Source organism: Sciurus carolinensis, chromosome 6 (genome assembly GCF_902686445.1).
Source record: "Sciurus carolinensis chromosome 6, mSciCar1.2, whole genome shotgun sequence".
Taxonomy (NCBI): domain Eukaryota; kingdom Metazoa; phylum Chordata; class Mammalia; order Rodentia; family Sciuridae; genus Sciurus; species Sciurus carolinensis.
Window position 1 is genome coordinate 87,268,454 of NC_062218.1, and position 24,969 is coordinate 87,293,422.

A 24,969-nucleotide genomic window follows, 5' to 3' on the forward strand; every position below is an offset into this window, starting at 1 on the left:
CTTGAAGAAGGCACTGAAAAATATCAATTCTTAGCAAAGTCACTCTGTTCTTACATGAAGAAAAAAGCATAAAAGGAAGCATAGAAAGTTTTATCTTACTGTTTTTCACAGCAATTTAGGATTTTTTCTGTGTGTAGGAGTGGCTTGTATAGTGTGGAGGGCTGTGCCATTTACCGACATGAGAGAGTGTTCTATATTGCCTCCCACGTGTTTTTTTCTTTTCTGTGACGTAACACAATGTATTTCTTTTTTCTGGGGTTATTTGTTGGTTTTTTTTTTTTTTTTGGTGCTTTATAAAAATTAGCTTATTATAGATATACATAATATTGACCTCATTTTGACATAATTTAATGGAGCATAATATAACTTGCTCCAATTTAGTCTCCAGTACTTCCTCTTTTCTTTCCTTCCTTTCTCCTTCTGTTCCCTTTCCTCTACTCTACTGATTTTTCTTATATTTATACGTTTTTTAAATTAGTGCATTATGAGTACACATAAAGGTGAAATTAACTGTGTTATATTCTTATATGTGTATAGGAAAATTTGATCAGATTCATTTCACCATTTTTTTTTCCTTTTCCTGTCCCTCATCCTTCCCAGTCAATCTCCTTCCTCTCTTTCTCTATTCCACTAATCTCTCTTCTATTTTCATGGGATACCCCCACCTCCAGCTTTTCTTTTCTTATTTTGGTTTAACTTTTGTATGTTAGAGAAACCACTCTACCTTTGACTTTCTGGGTCTGGCTTATTTCACTTAGCATCATGTTCTCCAGTTCCATTCATTTATTGACAAATGCTATAATTTCATTCTTTATGACTGAGTAAAACTCCATTGTTGATATATCCCGCAATTTCTTGACCCATTCATCTATTGATGGGCATCTGAACTGGTTACCATAATTGACTATTGTGAATTGCACTTTTATAAACATAGAAGTGGCTGTATCACAGTAGCATGCTGATTTTAGTTCTTTTGGACAAATACCAAGGAATGGGATAGCTGGGTCATATGGGGGTTCCATTTCTTGTTTTTAAGGAATCTCTATAATTCCTCACCTTGCCTAGCAGTGGCCAGCTGGCCTTTTATTTTCCCCTCACTAATCTCTTTTTTATTAAATATTTTTTTTCTGTGACAATCTGACACTTAATTTCTGCATTTCTTCCTTCATCAAGCTATAAATTTTCCAAACATTTGCACTTTGCTTTCTTTTGCTCTTACATATCAGTCTAAATCTGACTAAAAACCACCAATAATACTCATTGTGCAACCTGAATTTTTGTTGTTTTGAAAATATCACCAGATAATTTGGTCCATTAGTTAAGTTTGGTTTTTCATGACATGTTAGGGCATGGGCACGATGCAGCTAAGTTCTTCGTCATGGTATAGCAAAGACAGTATTAAACTAATTTCCTATAAAACATTTCCTTTATAATTTTGGTCACAACCACTTGTAGAATCCAAGGCATTAAAGATTTCAGCTAACTTTCTCGCACTGATATTTTTATGTAAACAAAATTTAACTTTTGTAATCATTTTTAAATTGTACTATTAAGTCATCAGCTACATTCATGAAGATGTGCTGTCACCAACTCAATCTTTAGCACCAACTCTGGAAAAATCTCAAGTGCAAGATCAAGCAAGCTATAGAAGCAGTGATAGAATGAAAACCAGCCACAGAACTGGAGGCAGTTATGTTACTAGATGCAGTAGTCATAGAACTAGAGCTAGTACAGAACCATTTTCTAGCTTCAAGTCAGAAGCAAGAGTCAGCTCTGCAGAAGCGAGTGTCATTTCTGCACAGGATTATTTATCCCCCATGGAGCTGCAGTTAGCTCTACTCCTGGCCATCCCTACTAGAATGAGCTCCATGTATAAAGTCCAAAACAAGTTTAGTGCAAAGCACCTCAGCTTCTGTGGAACTTGAGCCAGCTCTACAAAAACTGCATAGAAGAGTCCATGTCAACAAAGGGCCCATCCAACTGGGGACACCTGCTGGACTTCAGTTTTGTGTCAGTTACATAAAACCTCTGGGAAGGATGGGTTGTCTGCTTCCACTGGTTTTTCCCTGGAGTACCATTTTTAACAGTTCTTGTTCTTGCCCATAAACTTATACCTTTGTTATATAATAAGAGTATGTATTAGCCATTGTCCTAACACATAGACAAATGCACTGAGATTTCATCTTACTCCAGTCAGAATGGCAATTATCAAGAATACAGGCAACAATAAATGGGTTGGTGAGGATGTGTGGAAAAAGGTATACTCATACATTGCTGGTGGGACTGCAAATAGGTGTAACAGCTATGAAAAGCAGTATGAAGTTTCATTAGAAAACTTGCAATGGATCCACCATTTGGCCCAGCTATCCTACTCCTTGGTTTATACCCAAAGAACTTAAAATCAGCATACTACAGTGATGGCACAGTCACATCTATGTTTATAGCAGGTCAATTCATAATAGTTAAACTATGGAACCAACCTAGGTGTCCTTCAACATGAATGGATAAAGAAAATGTGGTATATATATACAATGGAATATTACTCAGTCATTAAAAAGAAAGAAATTGTGGCATTTGCCAGTAAATGGATGGAACTGAAGAATATCATGCTAAATGAAATAAGTCAATCCCAAAAAACCCAAGGCTGAATGTTTTCTCTGATGCTAAATCACAATAAGGTGGGTGTGTAGGGAAGATTAGAAGTACTTTGGATTAGACAAAAGGGGAATGAAGGGAGAGGGAATAGGAATGAGAAAGCTGGTAGAATGAATTGGGAATTACTATCCTATGTGCATACATGATTATATGACCAATAAAATTCTACATCATGTACAACCAGAATAATGAAAATTTATACTCCATATACATATAATATGTCAAAGTACATCCTACTATCATGTATAACTAATGAGAACAAATAAAAAATGCAAATAAATTCCCAGTCTCTTGCAGACATCCCAGAACAAAGTGCAAATGTCTTTTAAGCCCAAATATCTTTAATGCTTAGTCTTGTATTTTTTTATTTTGTATTCTGGATGAGACTGCATAGTCATTTGACAGTTTGAGTGGTTTCAGGTACATTTACTCATTCATTCACTCATTCATTAAATTGAATTGGTTTAAAATAAATGTTCTTCTTTTGTGATCAATGTGTAGTTTTGTGTGTAATGGGGATAGAATGATGAGCAAGTCAGGCTCATGATGATATAAAGGAGTTAGAAGAAGATGAAAGTGATTCTGGCTGAGGGGTAAGATTAAAGGAAGAATATCATTAGACTGGATCTGATGGAGTAAGTAGACTTTCTATGGGAATGTGGGGTGGGAGAGAGGCAGATAAACATACTATGGACATATGGTCTGCAGTGGGAAAACAGGTGAAGTTCAAGCAACTGCAATTCTGAAAATCTGAAACCCCAAAGGCAAAATTTGAAACTTTTTGAGTGCCAATATAGCACCGTGAGTGGAAATTCCACACATGATTTTATGTGAGATGTCATAGTCAAAACACAGGTGTACTAAAAGCACTGTATAAAGTTGCTTTCAGACTGTATTCTATATGAAACATAAATTAAATCTGTGTTCAGACTTGGTTCCCATCCCCAAGATATCTCATTATGCACATGAATATATTAACAGAATCCCCAATTCTCATATCAGGCATCTTAGTTAGGGAATACTCAACCTGTACTTCTAAGATAGGGCATGTTGATCGAAAAAATAAGTTATACTGTGTGGGAAAATAAAAGGCAATGACATACGGGCATATTAAGAAATTATAAAGTTAGATACTACACTTGATTTTCACCAAAAGATTGAGAAGCAATGCAACAAAAAGTCAGAATGTAAATGAATGATAAATTTATGGGGCATATTGTTTATTGGAATAAGAATTGTAAAAACTTTAGAACAGACTATTATAAATCAGGATATAGGATGCATTCTTCCACAGATGCTATTTCAAAACCCTTCAATATATATATATATTTTTGCTTTCAATTGTTGGTCAAGTGTAAGTGTGACGTTTGATCCTCAGGGGTAAAAAAGCAAACCTAAAATTATAATAATTTATTGATTTACCTTTCTCAGCCTTAAGGTTAAATCAAAGCTTTTTGCTAAAATAGTACTTACTAAAGTTACAGAAGTGCTGAAGGATTTTAAAGTGTTAAAGCTTCTTCTGTTTGATTTATTTCCTATCTGCTTGGCCTTAAAATTCAGTAACATTTTAACATTTATGAATATAACTTACATAGATTTCTGGGCCCATTGATTTATCTTTATTATTTTTTCCCTCAGCAATAGCTGTCCTTGATGGATATGCAATCATCTCCCTATCATGAAAAGTTTTGAGGGTGAGTCTTTAAATTATTGTGATCTTTGTTTTTATTGGTATGCATGAGTCTGTTAAAACAGCTCACTGCTTAAAAACAGATTTGATTATGTGGATGAACAATTCTCTATCCATTCAGTTACCAAAACACAGCTAATCAATATACTCTTACATAAACTGAGACATAAAATCTGTGTTAAAACCTAATGAAGCAGCAAGCCACACACCTGCTGCAAACTTATAGCTGCTGAATTTCTGAACATCTGCCCCAGTGGAACCTTAGTCAAATAGAAAAGAGTTCAAATATGTCTTTGGCACAAAATTTTGCCACTCAAATTAGGTGTGCTGGATAAGTCCTTTAATAAATGAAATTTTAAAATACAATGAACTCTTAAATATGCTTGATATTACTGAAATTGCATTTGAACACTTGTCCTCAAAAATGTAAATACTTCCTTTTTAATTTTAATTTTTGACTTTAGAATAAAAAGGATAAAATGTACAGCCCAGTTCCAAGTGTCTTTAGCCATTCTTATACCTCTTTCATTGTATTGTATTATTTGAAGATAATAAAAAAATGTGGTATGTAATGAAGTAAGACCCTGCTTGGACTTTTCCAGAGAGAGACCAGGATTAGATTTGAAGAGTCCAATCAGATGCAGTAGAATGTAATGTTGAAGAACATGGATTCTGGTTCAGTTGTACAAATTGAAACCCAGCTGCACCACTAATTATAGCTGAGTGATCTTAGATAAGTCACTTATCTTTTCTATGACTCAGAACCTTATTTAGTAAAATGGGGATGAAAACAGGGTACTTAACTCACAATACTACTGGGAGAATTAATGATAAAACATCATGAATAGCTTACAATAACTCTGCAAGCACATTGTAAGTTTTTATCATTAAGAATTAGAGTTCTTCTTCTTTTTCCCTCCCTTCCTTCCTCCCTTCCTTCCTTTTTTTCCTTTTTTTCTCAATGGCAATTAATATTTGGAAAATATATTTCCATAATAATTTTAATAGCCGGATTAAATAAGGGATTGCTATCAAGTGTCCTTACATGATTAGATCTAAATTCTTGCCACATCTGTTTATGATATTGGAGCCATTTGAGATTACAAAATTCAGAGCTCCATTTTGTAGGCCCTTCCCACTTCCGTTTATTGCCTTCCAGTTATTTACCTAGTGTGCCTTAGTCAGCATTCCCCACAGCCTAGATGGATTGATCAACTGTGTCCACACACATAAATATGTCATTCCTAATGTCTTTTCCAGCTATTATATAGGAAGTCAGAGATGAGTGAGATTAACAGAGTGAAAAACACCAGCTATAATGATGCTCGATAAAGCTGTCAGGTTTTAAGTCATGGATTAGTAGCATATCCCAACTCTATAAACGAGATAAAATTTAAACCACACATTAAACAATGCTAGCCCTAGCAGCTCTTGGTAAATTGCAGTCTCTACTGAAAAGTTTCCAAAGAAATACAGCACGCTTTCAGTGTGTCAGTGGCTTGGATAAACTGAAAAATAGAAATGGCAGACAGATCAATTCTCTTGAGTCTAATGGTGAAACAAATTGTCAATATAAGTTTTCATTCAAAACAGAATTCATCCAAAAGAAAACACAATCATTGTTTTAATAAATGATTATTCTATTTTGGCACAAAATTTAAATGTGTATAAATTATATAGCTGACTGCTGTGTTATTTCAAGTGGAGTATTGGTAAATGTTTTAAATGTTCCAAAAGGAAAACAACTCCTGATTTGCAGTATTTGCCAGTTTTCATTGTATAAATACTCCCACTATGACCAATTTCAAGCTACCAACGTGCTGTTGCTGAACTGCAGTGTTAGATAAATGTGCACAGTTGGCTTTTGTGAGCCACTGAGAGCTGGCTCCAGTGTACTTGATTATTCCTTTTTCTCAAGAAATGCATAGCAGACATGAATGTCTAAGGGCACTAGCGGTGAAAGATTTGTCCATAAAACAATGGCTAAAATAGACTTGCACTGAGTCCAGCTAACTGAAGGACACACTGGACTAGAAAGTACTGCATCTATTCTCTAAGATACATGAAGATCATCTATAGTTTATCAAGTTAAACAAAGTTTCCATTTGATCTAATTTTTTACTTTTGTTAGATAGAAGTAAGTTCAAATGTGCTATCACACATATCAATAAATAAATTCTGTATATTTTAAAAATCTAGAAGAAAGGATTTTAATGTTTTGTCCATGAATAAATGACAAATGTTTGAGGAAGTAGATATGTTTAAACTGATTAAAACATTACCCAGTGTATACATGTATAAAAACATCACACAGATATTTATAATTTTTATGTTTTTATGTATCCTTAAAATAATCTTAATTAAAAAATTATTCCAGGTAATAGTGGAAGGTATTACTATATGTAATAAATCCATATTGCTAATATAGTAATAGAATTATTATATTAATAATGTATAATTATTTACATTATAATTATATTAATGATTAATGTGAAATTTTGTTTCTGTTTTTCATATTTATAATCACATTGTTCATCTCTCAGTTTCCTTATGCTTAGTTCTTGAGATGAGTAGATGCTGATTAATGTTGGGCAATTGCAGAACACCTCAATAATTTTGGTTACACAGGTTTAGAATTGAAACTGCAGTTGAATCTTCCTTCAATATAAAAGAGAGAAATTTTAAGGTCTCTGGAAAAACATAAACCATGAATGTAGGAATTTATAAGGGAAGCAGTGCTGTGAATGGGACTCCTTAGATGGCTGCAAGGCATCATAGGTGCCTTCAAAATAGAGTAATAGATAAAGGGAACTTCAAATTGTTTGCCATGGGATATGTAGTGTCAACCCTCTCCTCTCTTTCTCCTTTGATGTCTTCAAGGAACCCTATATTCTTTACTTTTGCTTTTGTGTGAGTATAGTCTTTGTGGGACCTAGAAACACAGGATCAATGTCAATTAATGTATCAATTGCATGCATAACACAAGATTTGTATTCTTACATGAAAAGAAATAAAATGTTCAAAGACAGAAACTTTATCAAATGCAAAACCAAAAAAAATGAATGTCAGTTCAATATCATTCCTTTCTTGAGAATATCATGCTACCCAAAATAACCAATCCCAAAGAACCAAAGGCTGAATGTTTTTTCTGATATGCGAATGGTAATTCACAATAAGGAGGGAGTCTAGGGAAGAATAGAGGTACTTTGGATTAGACAGAGGGGAGTGAAAGGAGGGCAGGAGGTGTGGGGGTAGGAATGATAGTAGAATGAATCACACATTTTTACCCTAGGTGTATATATGACTACAAGACTGGTGTAACTCTACATCATGTACAACCAGAAGAATGAGAAGTTATATTTAGTTTATGTATGATGTAACAAGATGCATTCTACTGTCATGTATAACTAATTAGAACAAATTTTAAAAAAGATCATTGTTCTCTAGAAAATCCAGTTTGGGGCATCAATCTTAATGAAATATCAGGTCTTTATTTAGAGATTAGAGCACACTGAGAACAAAACTTCTATCCCTTTTATTGTTTGGACACTGAAAATCTAAACCTCCTACTATCATACATCTTCCTGTCTTAATTAGTGTGACCTATTCCACAGTCTAAGCACGATTTTGCTCTTCCAAGAGACTTTCGGCCAGTCAAACACTTAATTATTAGAAACTTTCAAAAAACATCACCAACTTTTCAGGAAAAATGCCCAACAGAGAGTTTATTCCCCTAGATTCTCTGAAGTCTTTAAAATCCTTACCTTACCATTTCCATTAGTCTTAAACTATCAATTCATGACCCTTACTCAATTCTAACCAAGTTATCACATTGAAGAACCTTCCTTAAACCAAGTTTCTAATTCTTATTGAAACCCAATTTTGCCTATTTTACTCTGAGGCATTATCAAAGCTTTGTTGAGTGGGTGACCCGTTTTCTCTGTAGGCAGTAAGCAGTTGTGTCTTACTGGTAGATGTTTGGGTGATCCTTGATGGCAGGCATTCAACAGCACTGGAGAAGAGTTCTGGTGTATCATAGGTTGTGGTTTGAAAAAAACAGTACCCTCCAATGAATACTTAGAGGCGACTTTAATAAAAACACTATTCAAAAGAGTGGATAGGATTTAAGGAAATCAGATGTCATAATGTGAGATTAAGAATAGTTCATCTAAGATAGAAATGATAAGGGGAAGGAGCAGGTAGCACGCATATGTATATTTTGTAATATCTATAAATGAGTTTAAAAAGAAAGAAATTCTCATTAAGCCAGAAATTGGCAATATCTGAATAAGATGTGTGCATCTGAGGAAATAATTGATAGAACAATTAGATTAAAACTTTATATAAAAATAGCCTCAAAGGTATAAAAATTAGAACAATAAAAAACCCAGAGCTGCTTAGAGATTTTTAAAATTAGAAATAAAATTGCTCAAATTTATAAAAGTTAAAAAAAGGCTAAAGAGCAGGAATTACTAAGCTGAACGACTGAGCTAAGGAATTCTCTCAGTGTAACAAAAAAAGATGAGGAGATGCAAAGGCCAAAGGAAAAATTAAGGCACATGGGGAATAAACGCAGAAGTTTAAATGACCAGCTGAATGGGGGTGCCAGTGCGACATGCAAAAGAGGAGAGAACAAAGCAAATATTTGGAAAAAAAATAATATCTCTGGGAATTTATGAAAGTTAAAGAAATATGAATCATCAACATATAATATCCCATGGGATGCCGAACAGGAAACAAATATTTAAACTACACATGCTGAGGTACATAGAAGAATCTTAGTAAACCAAGAATAAAGAGAAACCCCTAAAAGATACTAGAAACAAAAGTGGATTAATGACAAAAATTGTGAGTATCAGATTGGACTTAGACTTTTCAGCATCACCATAGTTACAGGACAACAATGACTCAGTTTCTTCCATAACTTGAACCTGGGATTCTACATCAAACTATGCCAAGCTATCACTTATAATTAAGATGAAAGTGAATATAATTTCAGATAGATAAGGATCCAGCTCATTTCCCACAGAATTTCCCTGAAAATGTTATTAGAACATTATCATAACAAGAAGAAATTTAAACTGAACTCTGTTTGAAGTAATCAATACAAAAAAGCAATGATAAGGTAAAGTTAATGAAATATATCATTTATTATTAAAATATTTTAAAAATATGTATCAAATTCTAGAATATAAATGCAAGAGTTGATAAGGGGCAGGTGGACTAGTAGTAAAAAGACAAGAATATTAGAACAAATGTGAAGTAGTAGGGTTATTTTATTGGAAGTCTAACATAAAAAGTATATTCTCCAGGGAGGTATTTAACGATATATGGATAATAAAGGACACCAAAGGAATCTTATACTGCAGTAAATTTGAAAATAAAAATTTAGGATTTCAGATCTTGGGCTCTTGCTGCCAAATAAGAAGGAACTGGGGAAAAAAAGACATTGATAAAGGGACAAGAATGTAAACTCTCAGGGCAAAAATAGAGCATTTAACTTACATTCCTCATTGCTCATGTGAATATAAGAATGTTGTGCTGGTGATAATATAGTATGATTTTTGATTACTTAAAGTAATTATAATTGTCATCCCCACATTTACAGCGCTGGCCTGTGCCAACTCTCCCACTTATTCTTGACAAGTTATACCACTACCTTCTTCATGAACTGTACTGTTGTTATCACATCAGTCTGTCTGTTGGACAGGACCTAGGACATTCACTGCTGTCTATTCATAAAGTCATTCTCTGTATCACAATGCTGTCCTGTCCTTTTTTCCCTCCATTCCTTCCTTCCTTCCTCCCTTCCTTCCCACTTTCCTCCCTTGCCACCTCTTTCTTTCCTATGTAACTAAATGAACTAATCCCTGTTTTTTTTTTCTTTTTTATGTGGATTTTCACTTTATTTGGGTTTTCTCAATGATGACCTATCTTACATTGTCAGTTGTTTTTGATTCAGGGACTGAGGTACCCACTGATTTAAAAACAGACTCTCAATAGCGAGAGAAACACTATCTCACTAAAATGCACATCCATTTGAAGATATCTCTCATTTTAGAAATGTTAACATAAGAAGAAAACTTGTTACTTATAATCAAACATGTTTATCTTATCCTTTTGCATTATACATACTTTGTAAACCAATACAGATTCCTTGAAGTAGGACGCACATTTAATTTCATAAAGAATCCTTTAGATAGCCTTTTTTCCTATCTGAAGAGAAGAGGAAACTTAGCAGGCAGTTGTGCTTTTGAAGAAGATAATTTACAAAGGAGAGATTTCTTAATGGATAACAGAGAGTTGATTATTCCACAAATGTCATTCATAGAAAAACTTATCATCACTACATTTCCATGTTCACACAGTAGTTTGTATTTGCAGATAAAAGCAGCTGGATGAGGAAACTTGGTTAAGATTCAGTAAACTGTTGCCTTTGCTATTCAGTAAACTGCTGGTGCCTTTGCTTAGGAAAAGAAGCTGACTACTCACTGGATCCTTCCGTGATGTTGCTGGTGAATGAGCTCCCTCCTGTTGAATTGCATCTTCGGCCATCTCTGAATTGCTGCCTCCTCCTGGCCCACTGGTCTATTGCTTCTTCCTGGGAACCATCACTGGCTCTTGCACCTCTAAAAGTCAACTCCTGGGAAAACTTTCGGAGGCTACTGATTTCCAAGTTCTGATCTAGATTAAACCACATAGACTACGAAAGTTAGACAACATTTCAAGATAAAATGTGAAATAGAATCACAGTAGATGAGAACTAAAATGATTTAATTTCTTTTTGATTCCTTTACAAAACTTGTATTATTTAGAGGGAGAGGAGGGAGAGAATGCATACCATGCAGCTTTAAAATATAGATTTACATTGGAAAATTTAACAGGGTATCAACAATGTGTCTGATTCTGTATTAATTACAATGGAGGGGCAAACTACAAGTTGTAAAATACACATGCTAAATTCTCAAGAAGAAGATATTATTACCTGGATTACTTAGATTACAAGCCAGGACAATGAATTTATTGCTGAACTCTAGTACTTATGATTTGAATTCTATTAATCAAGATACTTTTCTATTAATCATGTTAGTTCAAAAGGATAAAAAAAGAAATTCAAAAATGCATGAAGGCATTGTTAATTTTATATTTGTATAAAAAACAACTCGAGATACTTTATACAGTTCCAAACTATTGACTTCTGTCATCACAAGCAAAGATACTGTGTATTGTAAGAAGGATAACAATTATAAATGACACAATACAATTAACTTTAAAATGAAAAATGAAAAAAGTAAAATAAAAAGAAAACCAAACAGGAGAACACATAATACCTAGAAAGTTTTTTATATATTATAACTGGCTAAAACTTTACTTGATTTTACAACACAGATTTAAAAAGAAGCCAACTCTGGACCTTTATTTTTACTCTGTTCCTAGCAGTAAATGAATTTTTACAATTTGGTCTCTGTAAAAATATAATTTATCAATATTAACATTTGTTCTAAGAACTATTTAAATGACAAATGGGATAGACAGTAAATAAATAGTATTCTTTATACATATAATTGCTAATAATTTGTTTTTATTACAATTTAAACTCACTTGCCATAGCTAAATGGGTGGGAATAGGAAAAAAAATCATTATTCAATTTCTCTAGTTTTCCATAACTTTGTTGTTGACTCTTACCTCTTTCCTGGGAAATGAAAGGATGACAGCAAAACTAGCTTTTTTATATAATTTTTAGTGCTTTCTTCATGTTAGTTTCTATTGTGCTGGTTATTGGGACTGCAACAATGAACATGAAAACTTTTGCCCTCTGGAATATTACAGTACTGGAACTTTAAAAAATGTTGTGAAATGACCTCCAGATATTTTTTTCCAAAACTTGTTCTAGTTATGCCATTTGTTAAGATTAAGAGTTCATGATGACAATGAAGGTATCCATGAAAGGAAAAATTTTCTAATATCAAATATCTTACATGTAATTGCAATCCTTTTTACAAATTGTTGAAGGAAAAAGAAGTCTTATGAGCCTAGGGAATGGTGTGTGATGTAAACATGGCCCTGTGGTATGGTGGGAACTCTCCCTCTAGGACCTTCTTATACATTAGAAGAAATTAGGAGAAAGTATATAGTGTGCTTTGAAATGTAATTTGAGAATTTATGAACAACTGGCCAAGTATAAACATCACTGCTGTTGTCCATCTTGGAATTTGTAAAATCTGTTTTGTACAGAATACAGAAGAGATATGGTCCAACCACCCTCTACAGCTCAAAGCACTTCTACAAAATTTCTACCAAGTAGGCATTCAATCTAAGCTTACATACTCCCTAGACTCAAATATACTACCTGTGAGTCAGCCTAATCCTTGTATACTAAAACTTGTTAGATTGGTTTTGCATTTTGCGTTGCATGTTTATCTCAAGAATTTTCATTCACATGTGAATCTATCCCTCATTCCATGAATACAATGTAGATATTTATTGAGCGTTTCTAGGAATCAGGCAATTTTCTGGGGCTAGAACGCTGGGACTTAAGTCTTAAGGAGCTCTGTTAAAATATGCACTGACACTTTATAGGATAATAGGTTAATTCATAAAAAAACACAAAGTTTTACTAAGTGCTATGGTTGAAAGTATGTGTCTCTTCAGATTCATATGTTGGAAACTAAGACCCAATGTGGTAATATTAAGGGTGGGACATTTAGACAGTTAACTCCTGAGGGCTTTGAATGGTATTATTATCCTTTAAAGAGCTAGGGGGTACAATTTGGGTCTTTTCTCCCCTCTGTGTTCTGCCATGGGAGGGCACAGCAATAATATCCCATCTTGGTAGCAGCAAGAAGATTCACCAGAGATTTTGACTTTGTCAGCCTCCAGAACCATAAAAATAAATTACCTAGTCTCTAATACTTTGCTATACCAGCATGAATGGACTGAGTCACCAAGCACGAGTGTGAAAGTGGAAGCTACTACCTTAAAAGCCAGGGGGAGGCACAGGAAGTGTGTGGGAAGACCAAGAAAAAGATGCAGATCTGGCAGGAGCCCTGCAGGAGAAAAACCACAAGTACTGCAGCTGAACCAAGAAATGTTGAAATGCACACGTGTATGGGAAGATCCCAGTTTCACCCTGTCCACTTGTTGAGTACTATCCCAACATTTGTAGTCTTCCGTAAGGAAAGGAATAATTTTCATTTCATCTTTTTATTCTTAATATTTGATGCAGAGTTTGAGATCCCAAACTCTTTCAGACTACAGAGTCTTCTAAACCTTTTTGCTTTGGTATGGGCTCTTGGAATTTCTCCTTTTTAAAAAATATCTTGAGTTGTAGATGAACATACACTTTTATTTATTTATTTTATGTGGTGCTGAAGATCGAAACTAGTGCCTCATACCTGTGAGGCAAGTGCTCCACCACTGAGTCACAACCTCAGCCCCTGGAATTGCTCCTTTTTAAGAGGTACAGGGAAATAAAATATCTTATGCGTTACACTTAAGTTTTGTGTCATATTCCATATAAATGACCATTTAGTTATGAATAGGTCTATGCCATATAAAATATCACCTAAGCCTTCTCTATCTGTCATTTTCTCATGGTTGCGTACTTTTGGTTTCCTTATTAAAGATCTAGTTCTTTGACTTAGATCTTATATTTCAGTTCATTTAAAAATGAAGAAATCAGTCCCTGAGCAAGTACCTTTTTACCCAAGAACACATAGTCTTATATGGCAAAGGAAGAACTCAATATTAAGTTATAAAAGGTTCACATTGAAATCTTTTCCTTTACACTATGCTGGCTCTGTTGCCTCCTGCCACACCCCACGCTTATATCTTTTCATTTAGCTAGTTCAGAGGTGGCATATGGTTTAATATGCACTGTGTCTTCCAAATTTTATAACATGGAGATTCACATGTGAAAAAAAATCCACATCTCCAGGTATCTTGAAAAGTCAGAAGGCCTGGATGTACTAGACTGCACTCTCATTCCCTCAGGTCACTACTTCTCCAACATTCCACACTTTCCCACATGCAGTCTGTTTTACTCATTTACATTGCCTGTCTGGCCCCAGTAGATAGTCTAGCTTGTAACCTCCAATCTAGTTAATTCCCAGATACACATACATGCTGGAAGGCACTACATAAATATTACAGTCAGCCCTCACGTCAGGGATTCTTAATCTGAGGTACATGGATAGACTCTGAAGAGTTATGAAAGCCTGTTTGAAAAGATAGACTTAAGTTTGTGTCTATATTGAATGCATGATTTATGGTAAAATAGCCCAAAGGTGTCCAAGTTCTTCAAAGCAATTCTGGCCTGATAAGTTTATTCAGTCCTGGCCTGAGGTATCAGTAGCATACTTACAATTTTGTTCAATAAAATAAAAAGATACTCATGGCTCTAGGAGAGTCAAATCCATGCAGATATTTATAGATTTATACATTTAAATAGCTTTTCTGCAAATATTTTAATTACTGAATTTTTTTTCCTCCTTGTGTGTGTGTGTGTGTGTGTGTGTTTGCACATGCACACAAGCGTTGGTATGTGAACAGGGCATTACATAAAGAAATCTGATATGGCTTCTTTGCATTCATTCTACAAATATTCATTGAGTTTCTACACTACAGGACAGGTACTGTCTAATGCTGTGGATGTAGCAATAATCAAAACAGGAAAAATCCATGCCCTCGTGAAGCTGACATTCTCATGGAAGAAAATAGAACGTAAACAAAATCAACCCATAAAATATTAGAAGGTGAAAATGCTATGCATAAAAGTAAAACATGGAAAAGGGATAGAGTTTATCTGGGTTGGAACAAGGACAGATCAAATTGAAATTTTAAATTCAGTGGTCAAAGAAGGCTTACTGAATGTGAGCAGAGAGATGAGGAGAAGAGACTGAACACGGACATGTGGACAAAGACTGGTCTAGGTAGTGGGAGTCGTACATGCAAAGAGTCTGAGGGAGGATGTTTGTTGGAAGATTCTAGGTAGGTCAATGTGGCTGGAACAGAATTAATAAGGGAAGAGGCATTAGAGATCAAGGGAGAGAGTTGTAGGAATAACCTTTTGATGAACCATAGATACATGGAGAACCAATGACTGGAATTATTTACCAAATGGGACAATTTCTAAGTTCATTGAAGGGTTATCTCAGTTTGGGGCAGATTCTTACTTGGATTATTGATTGTCTTAAGGAAATGTATCTTGTTAGGAGAAGAAGCACAAGGATGAGCCTGTCTCTAGGGGAAAGAGAGTCAGTCAGACAGACTCATCCCGGTAAACATGTATCTCCTCTGGGAGGCACAAGTGCTCTTATTCAATGCTTCTTTTTCAGTTCTCAATAACTATGCACTGAAGCAAATGTTTGGATTAATGTCATTGATCTGATATCTGGAGTTATATTGGCATTGAGAAGCAGTGGCTGTGATAGATGGTCTTTGCTTGACGGAATTCATATCAAGCAGGTGACTACATAGGTTTTGTACTGCTTTAAATAATTTATTTTTCACAAAGCAAATTTCACATTTTTATGCCAACATTTATGCAATTGATTATACTTTTTTGTGTTTCTATTCTTAATGAAATTTTTAAATAAAAATTTTTATTAATCTTTATTGCATAAATTTAGAAAAACAACAAAGAAAAAATAGCTTCTCCATTAAGTTTTAACCTTCCAAATCTCATTTCTAAGCATTTACAGAATGTAATTGGCAAGTTAGCTTCCCTATTTATTTCCTTATTTATGTTTTGGTGCTGGGGATTGAACCCAGGACCTTGTGTGTACTAGACAAGCACTCTGCCTCTGAACTACATCCCCAACCCCTGTTATCTGCAGCTTGGAAGGCAATTTTTACTCATCCAAGACTTATTTTATTTACAATATGGAATAGTGATAATATTGAATATAAAATAATTTGAGCTCATTGAGAAAAATAAGGGCCTTTTATGAAGTGACAAAAATGATTTTGTGATGATCCCAGATTGAAAACAGACAGAGTATTATGGATTTAGAAAAGAGCTTCCATCTTAGTCCTTCTTGAGGACTGGAGAGATTCTGGGTTCTATCAGTGGTTCGAGCAGGGCCAACCAAATGCACAAGGGAGACCAGAGGTCTGCTGGAGGTCAAAGGCCCATGAATGGCTCAGTTAGGATTAGCCATGATTGTTTCTGGTTTTTGTCCTTTGCTTTAATTGCTATTCCACACTACCTCTGGAGACCTGCATAACCATGTTTCTATAATGCCACAGCAAGGTTTTAAAACACTGCTTATTACAAACATATTCTTCCCATTCTTTTAAACATGCTTAGCTTGCAAGAAGGAACGATATGGTGGGTCATTTAAGAGTGGCAAGAGGCTAACATTTCCTACAAATTGATCTGGCAATACATCAGTTTCTTAAAGAGAAATTGATTTTTTTAACTTTGTCTTAAACTGCAGCATTGGTGATTTTTCTATGTACTATTTATGGGTAGAGTGGGTGATAATGTAAAAAAGCAGGCTGACATATGATTGCTCATATATATCTAACTCTATAAAACTCTATCTTGGGCAATAAGGAAAAAATCCTAAGCAATTAAAAAAGGAACCCTTACCCTTAAGACTTTCCAAAGTTCAATAAAAATAATGAAAGTTAAAGATTCTGTATAGCCACTGTACCTTTCCATGCCTTTTGCTTCTGAGGAGACAGCAATATGTCTATTTGGTGAGAATAGTCCTTTTCATTCTCATCTCCTTCAGAATCTGGTTTTGTTGATGAAATCCTTTGGCACTCTGCTGACTGGTGTTGAAAACTCGTTAATTCAAGGTCCTTTTCATCTTGGATACCATATTGGTTACCACATTGGTCTGCACCACTGTGTAGTGTTTTCTCTATAAGAAAGAGCTTATCCATAGCACACACTTTGCAGTTGGTCTCAGCAGTGTTTGGTGGAAAGTCCATTTGAAAACAGATTTCATCATGATTCTCACTGGGTAGGTCTTCAAAATCTCTGTGGCATGCATTCATTATCACTGGTATTATCTCGCATTTGTCATTTTCAACATTCCCCAGAGAGTTGGGTGACTCTTTTGAGTTTCTCATTTCCAAGGGACCATTGGAATCAATTGTGTGTTCTTTATCATTCTGAGTAATTAATCTTTGCTCTAACTTATCAATTACGAAAGTCATGACTGACACTTTTGTTCTGCTAGAGGCTACTGTCTCTGGATGATTTTTCTGGGCTTCTGTTTGGTCCCATTCCACAGTGCCATGGCTAATATCATGGAGTGTACTCTCATCAGCTAGGTTGCTGCAGGATGCAGGGCTTGCGTTTGGACCTTGTATACTCTTCCTTTCCAATAGTTGCTGTGCGTTTGCACAAGAGTCACTACATATAAAGGCTTTGTTAATGTTTGTTTCGGTCATATCACTGTGCTCTTTCTCATGGTCTATCACAAGTTCAGTACAGTGGTTAAAGGAAAATGTATGCTTGAGAGTATCTTTTGGTTCTAAGTGAGATGGACTGAATGAGGTAGAAGACTTCAGAGCATTTTGAATAGAAGAGAAAGATGTAGAATTTGAGTTCTTATAGCCTTCTGTGGGTGAAGTTTTGTTGCCTTTGCAATAGATACTGGTTGTCTTTTCTCCCAAAAGCTGAATGCTTAGAGAAGACAGAGAACAAAAGTCAGAGTCTGAGACATCTTGAATGGGAACGATGTTGGTAATGGTACTTAGCAAAGGATTTCTTCCATCTGTGATCTGCTGTGTATTTGAATCTGATGTGATATTTTCTGGGACAGCAAAGTTGATTTTTCTCTCTTTATCCACATCCTTAGAATCCTCAAAAGGTGTTTTACTTAAATATATATTACTTAAATGTGTGGTCTTTAGAGTATCATGTGAAGTAGGAAGAATGTTTTTGGGAAGAGCATCAGCTCCAGAGAACTGTTTCTTCTCAGGGGTGTTGTGACTAATTTTAAAAATCTTCTGCTGAGAGATGGCAGATTCTCCCTCAGAATCATCAGAGACTACAGATACAGACTTATTTTTCTCCCTTTTGGGAGTTGAGGTTAAAGAAACCAGAACTGTGTCAGAATTCTTCTGTATGGTGCACACAACAGGAGGCGAGGCCTGTGAACCATCTAAACTCTGGTGCTTGTTTTCAAGCTGCTGCTTTTCAGGGTGCTTAATATCAGACTGTGAAGGAGATCTGAAAGGTTCCTTAGGGGTGGGATTGGAGGAAATGTTTCTGTATTTGGTTATTTTTCCCCTTCTTTTAGGATGAGTTATATTAATTAATATATTCTGTTTCTTACTTACGTATTTAACTTTAATTTCTTTTCCTACAATGTTTACTTTCAGTGAGGGGCTGTCAGTTCTGATCATTTCTCCCTGTTTAGATGATGGTTCAGGTTTTAATTTTTCTGCCACTGTATTATTGTATTTAGGAAAGCATCTCCTAGATGCGTAGCATCTCCTAGTGAGCCTGGCAGAGAATCGCTGGTGACATGTTGGACATACCTTTTTTGTTGGGAACTGTGCTTCTGTTTTACAGAAAATGTTTTTCTTGATTTCTACTTGCACATTGAAAGCCCCACATTTCACTTCTGTAATAAATTTGCCCTTTTCTGGTTTACAGTTTTCTACTGTGCTTTTGAAATCTTTTTGTGTAATTTTTTCTGATAATGATTCTTCACAGTCATTAAACATGACCACTGGTAATGTTTTCTTTAGTTGGTGAGAGATGGCCAAAGGAGGATCATCATTTTCCTTTCCCCTACATATTTTGCTGTCAGATGGAGGTTGCTTCTTTTCTTCAGGGAGAAAAGAGGAATTTTGTTTTCTATTCACAGAAGCAGACATATGTTCATCTCCATTTTCCTTAGATTTCCCTAATGCACCAGTCTGATGAAATACAGCTTTAAAGGTATCTCCTTTGACTTCCTTTTCAAGGTCTTTGATATTATTTTGGCATGCTTGACCAGAAGGCTGAGATGTACCTAAAAGAGGAAGCAAAACAAAACAAAACAAAACAAAAAAAACAAAAAAGAAAAGAAAAAAGGAAAAACATTCTGTGTCCATTTAAAGCAGATGAAAAATAATGCATATCTTTTCATATCCTTTATATTCTTTATATTGTAGTTAACAGTTTTCATCCATTTCTAGTATGTCAAGTTATTTTCCACAAAAGTTCACCTCTAATAAGTATTTTATTTTTAATTAATTCTCAGAGTGAATAATACCACCTGGTAGTTTTAGGAAATAAGAATTTAATTAAGCTTTAACTCAAAAACAACAACTTCCAAAAGTGGGTGAAGTGAAAATTTCAATAGAAACGTGTGCAAGTAATTTTTAAATGCAACTTCTTGATAAAGAGCAAGTTGCCATTATCAGGTATTTAAACGTGGTGTTATGTTACAGGCTATATCAAACTGCGTATATTTTGAGAAAGTACCATCAATGAAGATGTGAGTAATGAGGATGAAAGAGAATTAAGTATGGTTTCCAGGAAGCCTTTCAATCAGGTCTGACAGAATCCTTTGGCCCAGGCCTTTTATAAGATATCATTACAAACTCAATTTGGATGGCATCAACAAATGAAGCAGGCTAGGTGTACTTCCTGTGTAACTCAGTCCCACCCAATAGCGGACATGTGAGAAGGGATCCTGGTACTACCACATATTCTTATTTTCCAGGACAGAACAAGATTCTGGATTTATTATACTGTGAAATCCCTCCTAATTTCTAAGAATTGGCTCAAATTAAAAAAACCAAAACAGAACACCTCTTTTCAGGTGGAGACCAATATATGTAGAAACCAACTTTGGCCTAAGGATTGTGAGCTTGCAACTTGTACTTCTCTGCTTTTTAAAGTTGAAATTGTGAGAAATTTGTGAAGCTGAAAATGAGGTACCTTGTATAAAACACAGTAGAAAAAAACAGAAAGATCTCATATTCTATTTTAAACTGCATCTCAAAGAGATTATTTGTTAAGGAAAAGAAAGAAGAATGGGCAAGAAGTAAATAATGATTCCATGGAAATTGATAAAGTAGGTGTTCAAAGGTGATTTTTAATAATCTGATGAAACTAAATTAAAAAAATTATTTGTAAATTTTCTTTAAATGTTATCAAATTAAACATAACTATACATATTTAATATGTGTGCAAACAGAAAATAAATAAATTCTCTTCAACAGGAAAAATAAAAACTTTGAGCATAATGAAATTAGTTGGAGAGTAGAATCATTCCCATTTGTCTGTTTTCTAGTTTGACAGAAGGGCTTCTCTCTTGGTAGGTACTGAAATAATTTCTAGTGGGTCTGGTTATAATCGGAAAGCTGTAATGTGGAAGTCATGGGAGAAAAGACATAGAGACATATCTTTCCAAAGCACATTTATGACAGAGCATGACCCTGATAACAGTTTATAGACTGATGGACTGCCTTCCAGAACTGGAGACTATAGTTTATTCTTAAAATAACACCTTCAAGCCAAGAACAGTTCAGTTTATAGCCCTTTCCAATTTTTTAGCCCCTTTCAATTGATTATTCTTAAGGTCTGCAAGCAAGAAAATAGAACTGATAAAATAATATAAGGACTGATGATAGACTCTAAGGATGGTGGTCTTAATATTCTATGTCTGAATAAGTAAATACTTTTATTTAAATTTTTATCATCACAACACATAATGCTAATAATTAATGCAGAATTGTATATATAATAACAATAGGCTAAACTTTAAAATCATCCTATAATATTTGCATGTACTTATCTTCCATTTTATATTATAGACATTCCTGTGGTAAAGAACAAAGTACATAAGGTGGTAGTTCAACTTACACATACTTATAAAAGCATCGAATGGAACTTACATACTGTGGTATTCAAGGTTTTCCATTTTTTATAGGCTTTTCTTCTTTTCCTTCTCATTTTGGGGAGTTGTGGATCTTCAGTTTTCACTGCCCTTTGAAAACATAAAATTTGAAATTATTTTCCACTCCAAATTTAGACTTAATCAAATTACTGGCCAACTCAACTCATTTGTTAACTTGTTAGCATAATATTTTTCTCTTTTTCTTATAGTAATCTCCTTTGAATACATTTCATTATCATAATTCTATTTTTCTTTACTGTTTTATTCTATCCAAATTATTTAGTGTGTTATCATATGCCATGTGAATATTTCAAATACACACACATACACAAATTGGTAGACATTTAGGATTCAAATTTTAAAATCATATTAACTGATTGTTTTTATGTTCCATTTTTTCCTTATCCTAGTAGAAACATCTACATTCTTGTGAGGTTAACCTAAATTCAATAACATCAAATTTGCAGCCTTGCCAAGTTAAATGAAGTAGGAAGATGATTTGCCTTCATTCCAATATCATTATACATACAGAATTTAAATATAAAATTGAATACACACATTGACAGAGTTGGCAATTCTTGTAGAAGACCCAATTAATTCTTTAATTGTGAAATGAAATAAAAAGTTATATTCCCTGTTCATGATGTCTTAAGTAATACAAAATGTTGAAAGGGTCTGTTCTCTTAACTCATCTACCTGTGCTTAGAATTCTGCTTGATTCTAATAGCATTACTATTTTAAAATATTTTAAACTACTTTTGAAGATGCGAGGGGAACGGCTTCCCACGGAAGCAGTTTATTTTGAGTGTGTTTAGGCAGACTATGCTCTTGGACACCTCAGCTGAGAACCTTGACTTGTTTTATGAGTAATTTAAATGGGGCTGGTTTATGGCCCCATTTCTCTCCTCAAAACCCCCCACATCATAGGATATTAAGATATATCTGGGATACATAGATATATTGATTTCAAATGCTTCATACTCCTTAGCCTCTCCAAGGCTTATAACTTGCTGACTATTCTTTTTTCTTAGGTCAGCTTTCTCATATAGAACAGTTGACACGCTGTCCATCGCCTGCCTTACTCCTATCCATCACCCAACGCTGGAGGTTCACCTTCCGATCATCCAACAACAGTCAGCAAACTGATCGCCGACCGCCAGTAGAGAGAGCACCAGCTGCCTGCTGCTGCCTGGAAGTTCACTGTCACAGTACCTGCAGGTTTGATTACACGTGGCTGCGGTCATTTTGAGACAACAGCCAAGCCCCGTAGGACCCCTGGCCAGACTGACTGAGCCCCGTCTCCAGGATCCCTCAGCCCAACCGATCACTCCCTGCCTCTGGAGCCCTCACATCGACTGACTGCTCCCTGCCGCCAGGACCCCCAGACCAAATGACTGCGCTCTATCACTGGGACCCCAGACCAACTGATTGCACCGGGCCTCCAGGATCCCACAACCACACCAAACACACCGGACCTCCAGGACCCCTGTTGGACCAACTGCATCCTGTCTCCAGGACCTCCAGCTGACCGCGTCCACCCCTGAGCTGCAGCTCCCCATTTGCCAACACATTTCGAAGCCAGAGAGCCATCTTAGATAATCCTGGAAGCCGTAGCTCCGATCTTTAGGTGGGGCAAATCCCATCCTACGACCCTGCTGGAGGCTTGAAGCTCATTGTCAGGTACCTCTCATGCAAAAGGCTACTAAACACTGGAAGGTTTCATTAGTATATGATTGTTATACAATAGATTTTCTTTTTTCTCCTTTTTAAAAAAATTGGTTTTTATTTCTTTACTTTTCTTGCTTTCTTTTCCTTTTGTTTACCTGTTCCCTCATAGTCTCTTTCTCTGTTTTTTGCATGCTAACATCCGATTTCTTTTGATTACACTCTCACTCTTTCTATTTTCTAGAACTTCTTTATATTCTTTTCTTATCCCATTAACAGCCACATTCTACATCCCTCTGCATCCTCTTTGTCCTCCATTAGAAACTGCAGACCTTATTGCAAACCTGTTTGTTTTGCCGATAATATTTGAACTCATTTTGGGCTATTTGGTCTAGAATTGCATAGTGTCTGATTTGGGCACTGCTAATATTGCTCTCCCCTTAAAGAAAGGGTTTTGGAAACATATAGGGCCACTAAAAGCCTATCGGGGGAAATCTGCAATACCCCAGATCTGCACTGCTAGAGGGGAAGATACATGAACAACATGAAAAAACAAGGGAAGAAAATGATCCAAACAAATCTAGATTCTATAGTAATAGAATTCAATGACAGTATGTTAGAAGAAATGTCAGAAAAGGACTTCAGATTATACATGATTAAGATGATTCACGAAGCAAAGGATGAGATAAGAGAGCAAATGCAGGCAATGAATGATAATACCAATAAGCTGAAAGAGCACCTGCAGGAAGCAAAAGATCATTTTAACAAAGAGATAGAGATTCTCAAAAAAAAAAAAAAAAAAAAAAAACACAAACGGAAATCCTTGAAATGAAGGAGACGATAAACCAAATAAAAAACTCAATGGAAAACATCACCAACAGACTAGACCACTTGGAAGACAGAACCTCAGACAATGAAGACAAAATATTTAATCTTTAAAATAAAGTTGCCCAAGCAGAGAAGATGGTAAGAAATCATGAACAGAATCTCCAAGAACTATGGGACATCATGAAAAGACCAAATTTAAGAATTATTGGGATTGAGGAAGGCACAGAGATACAAACCAAAGGAATGAACAACCTATTCAATGATATAATATCAGAAAATTTCCCAAACCTGAAGAATGAAATGGAAAATCAAATACAAGAGGCTTACAGAACACCAAAAGCACAGAATCACAACAGATCCAAGGCACATTATAATGAAAATGCTAACATTCAAAATAAAGATAGGATTTTGAAGGCCGCGAGAGAAAAGCATCAGATTACATATAGGGGGAGACCAATACGGATAGCAGCCGACTTCTCAACCCAGACTCTAAAAGCTAGAAGGGCCTGGAACAACATATTTCAAGCTCTGAAAGAACATGGTTGCCAACCAAGAATCCTATACCCATCTTCAGATTTGAAGATGAAATAAAATCCTTCCATGATAAACAAAAGTTAAAAGAATTTACAAATAAAAAGCCTGCACTACAGAATGTTCTCAACAAAATATTCCATGAGGAGGAAATGAAAAACAACAATGTAGGTCAACAAAGGGAGGAACTACCTTAGAGAAAAAAACACTCAAAGGAGAAACCAAGCCAACTTAAAAACCAAAAATAAGCCAAATGACTGGGAATACAAATCATTTCTCAATAATAACCCTGAACATTAATGACTTAAATTCATCAATCAAAAGACATAGACTGGCAGAATGGATTAAAAAGAAAGACCCAATAATATGCTGCCTGCAAGAGACTCGTCTCATAGAAAAAGACATCCACAGACTAAAGGTGAAAGGATGGGAAAAAACCTACCACGCACATGGACTCAGTAAAAAAGTGGGGGTTTCCATCCTTATATCAGATAAAGTGGACTTCAAGCCAAAGTTAATCAGAAGAGATAAAGAAGGACATTTCATACTGCTTAAGGGAACCATAAATCAGGAAGACATAACGATTGTAAATATTTATGCCCCAAACAATGGTGCATCCCTGTACATCAAACAAATCCTTCTCAATTTCAAGAATCACATAGACCACAACACAATAATTCTGGGTGACTTTAACGCACCGTTGTCACCACTAGATAGATCTTCCAAACAAAATCCAACCAAAG

At 35.2% G+C, this 24,969-nt stretch overlaps 1 protein-coding gene across 1 annotated transcript in view; it reads right to left on the reverse strand.

Moving 5' to 3' along the window:
* Positions 1-24,969, reverse strand: part of LOC124986352 (uncharacterized) — a 123,021-nt gene that overhangs the window by 91,882 nt on the left and 6,170 nt on the right. The window contains exons 3-4 of the mRNA XM_047554755.1: positions 17,006-19,327; positions 10,838-11,029 (exon numbers count right to left, since the gene is read on the reverse strand). Of these exons, the coding sequence (XP_047410711.1) occupies positions 10,838-11,029; positions 17,006-19,327 (2,514 nt within the window). The remainder of the gene's footprint in view (positions 1-10,837; positions 11,030-17,005; positions 19,328-24,969) is intronic.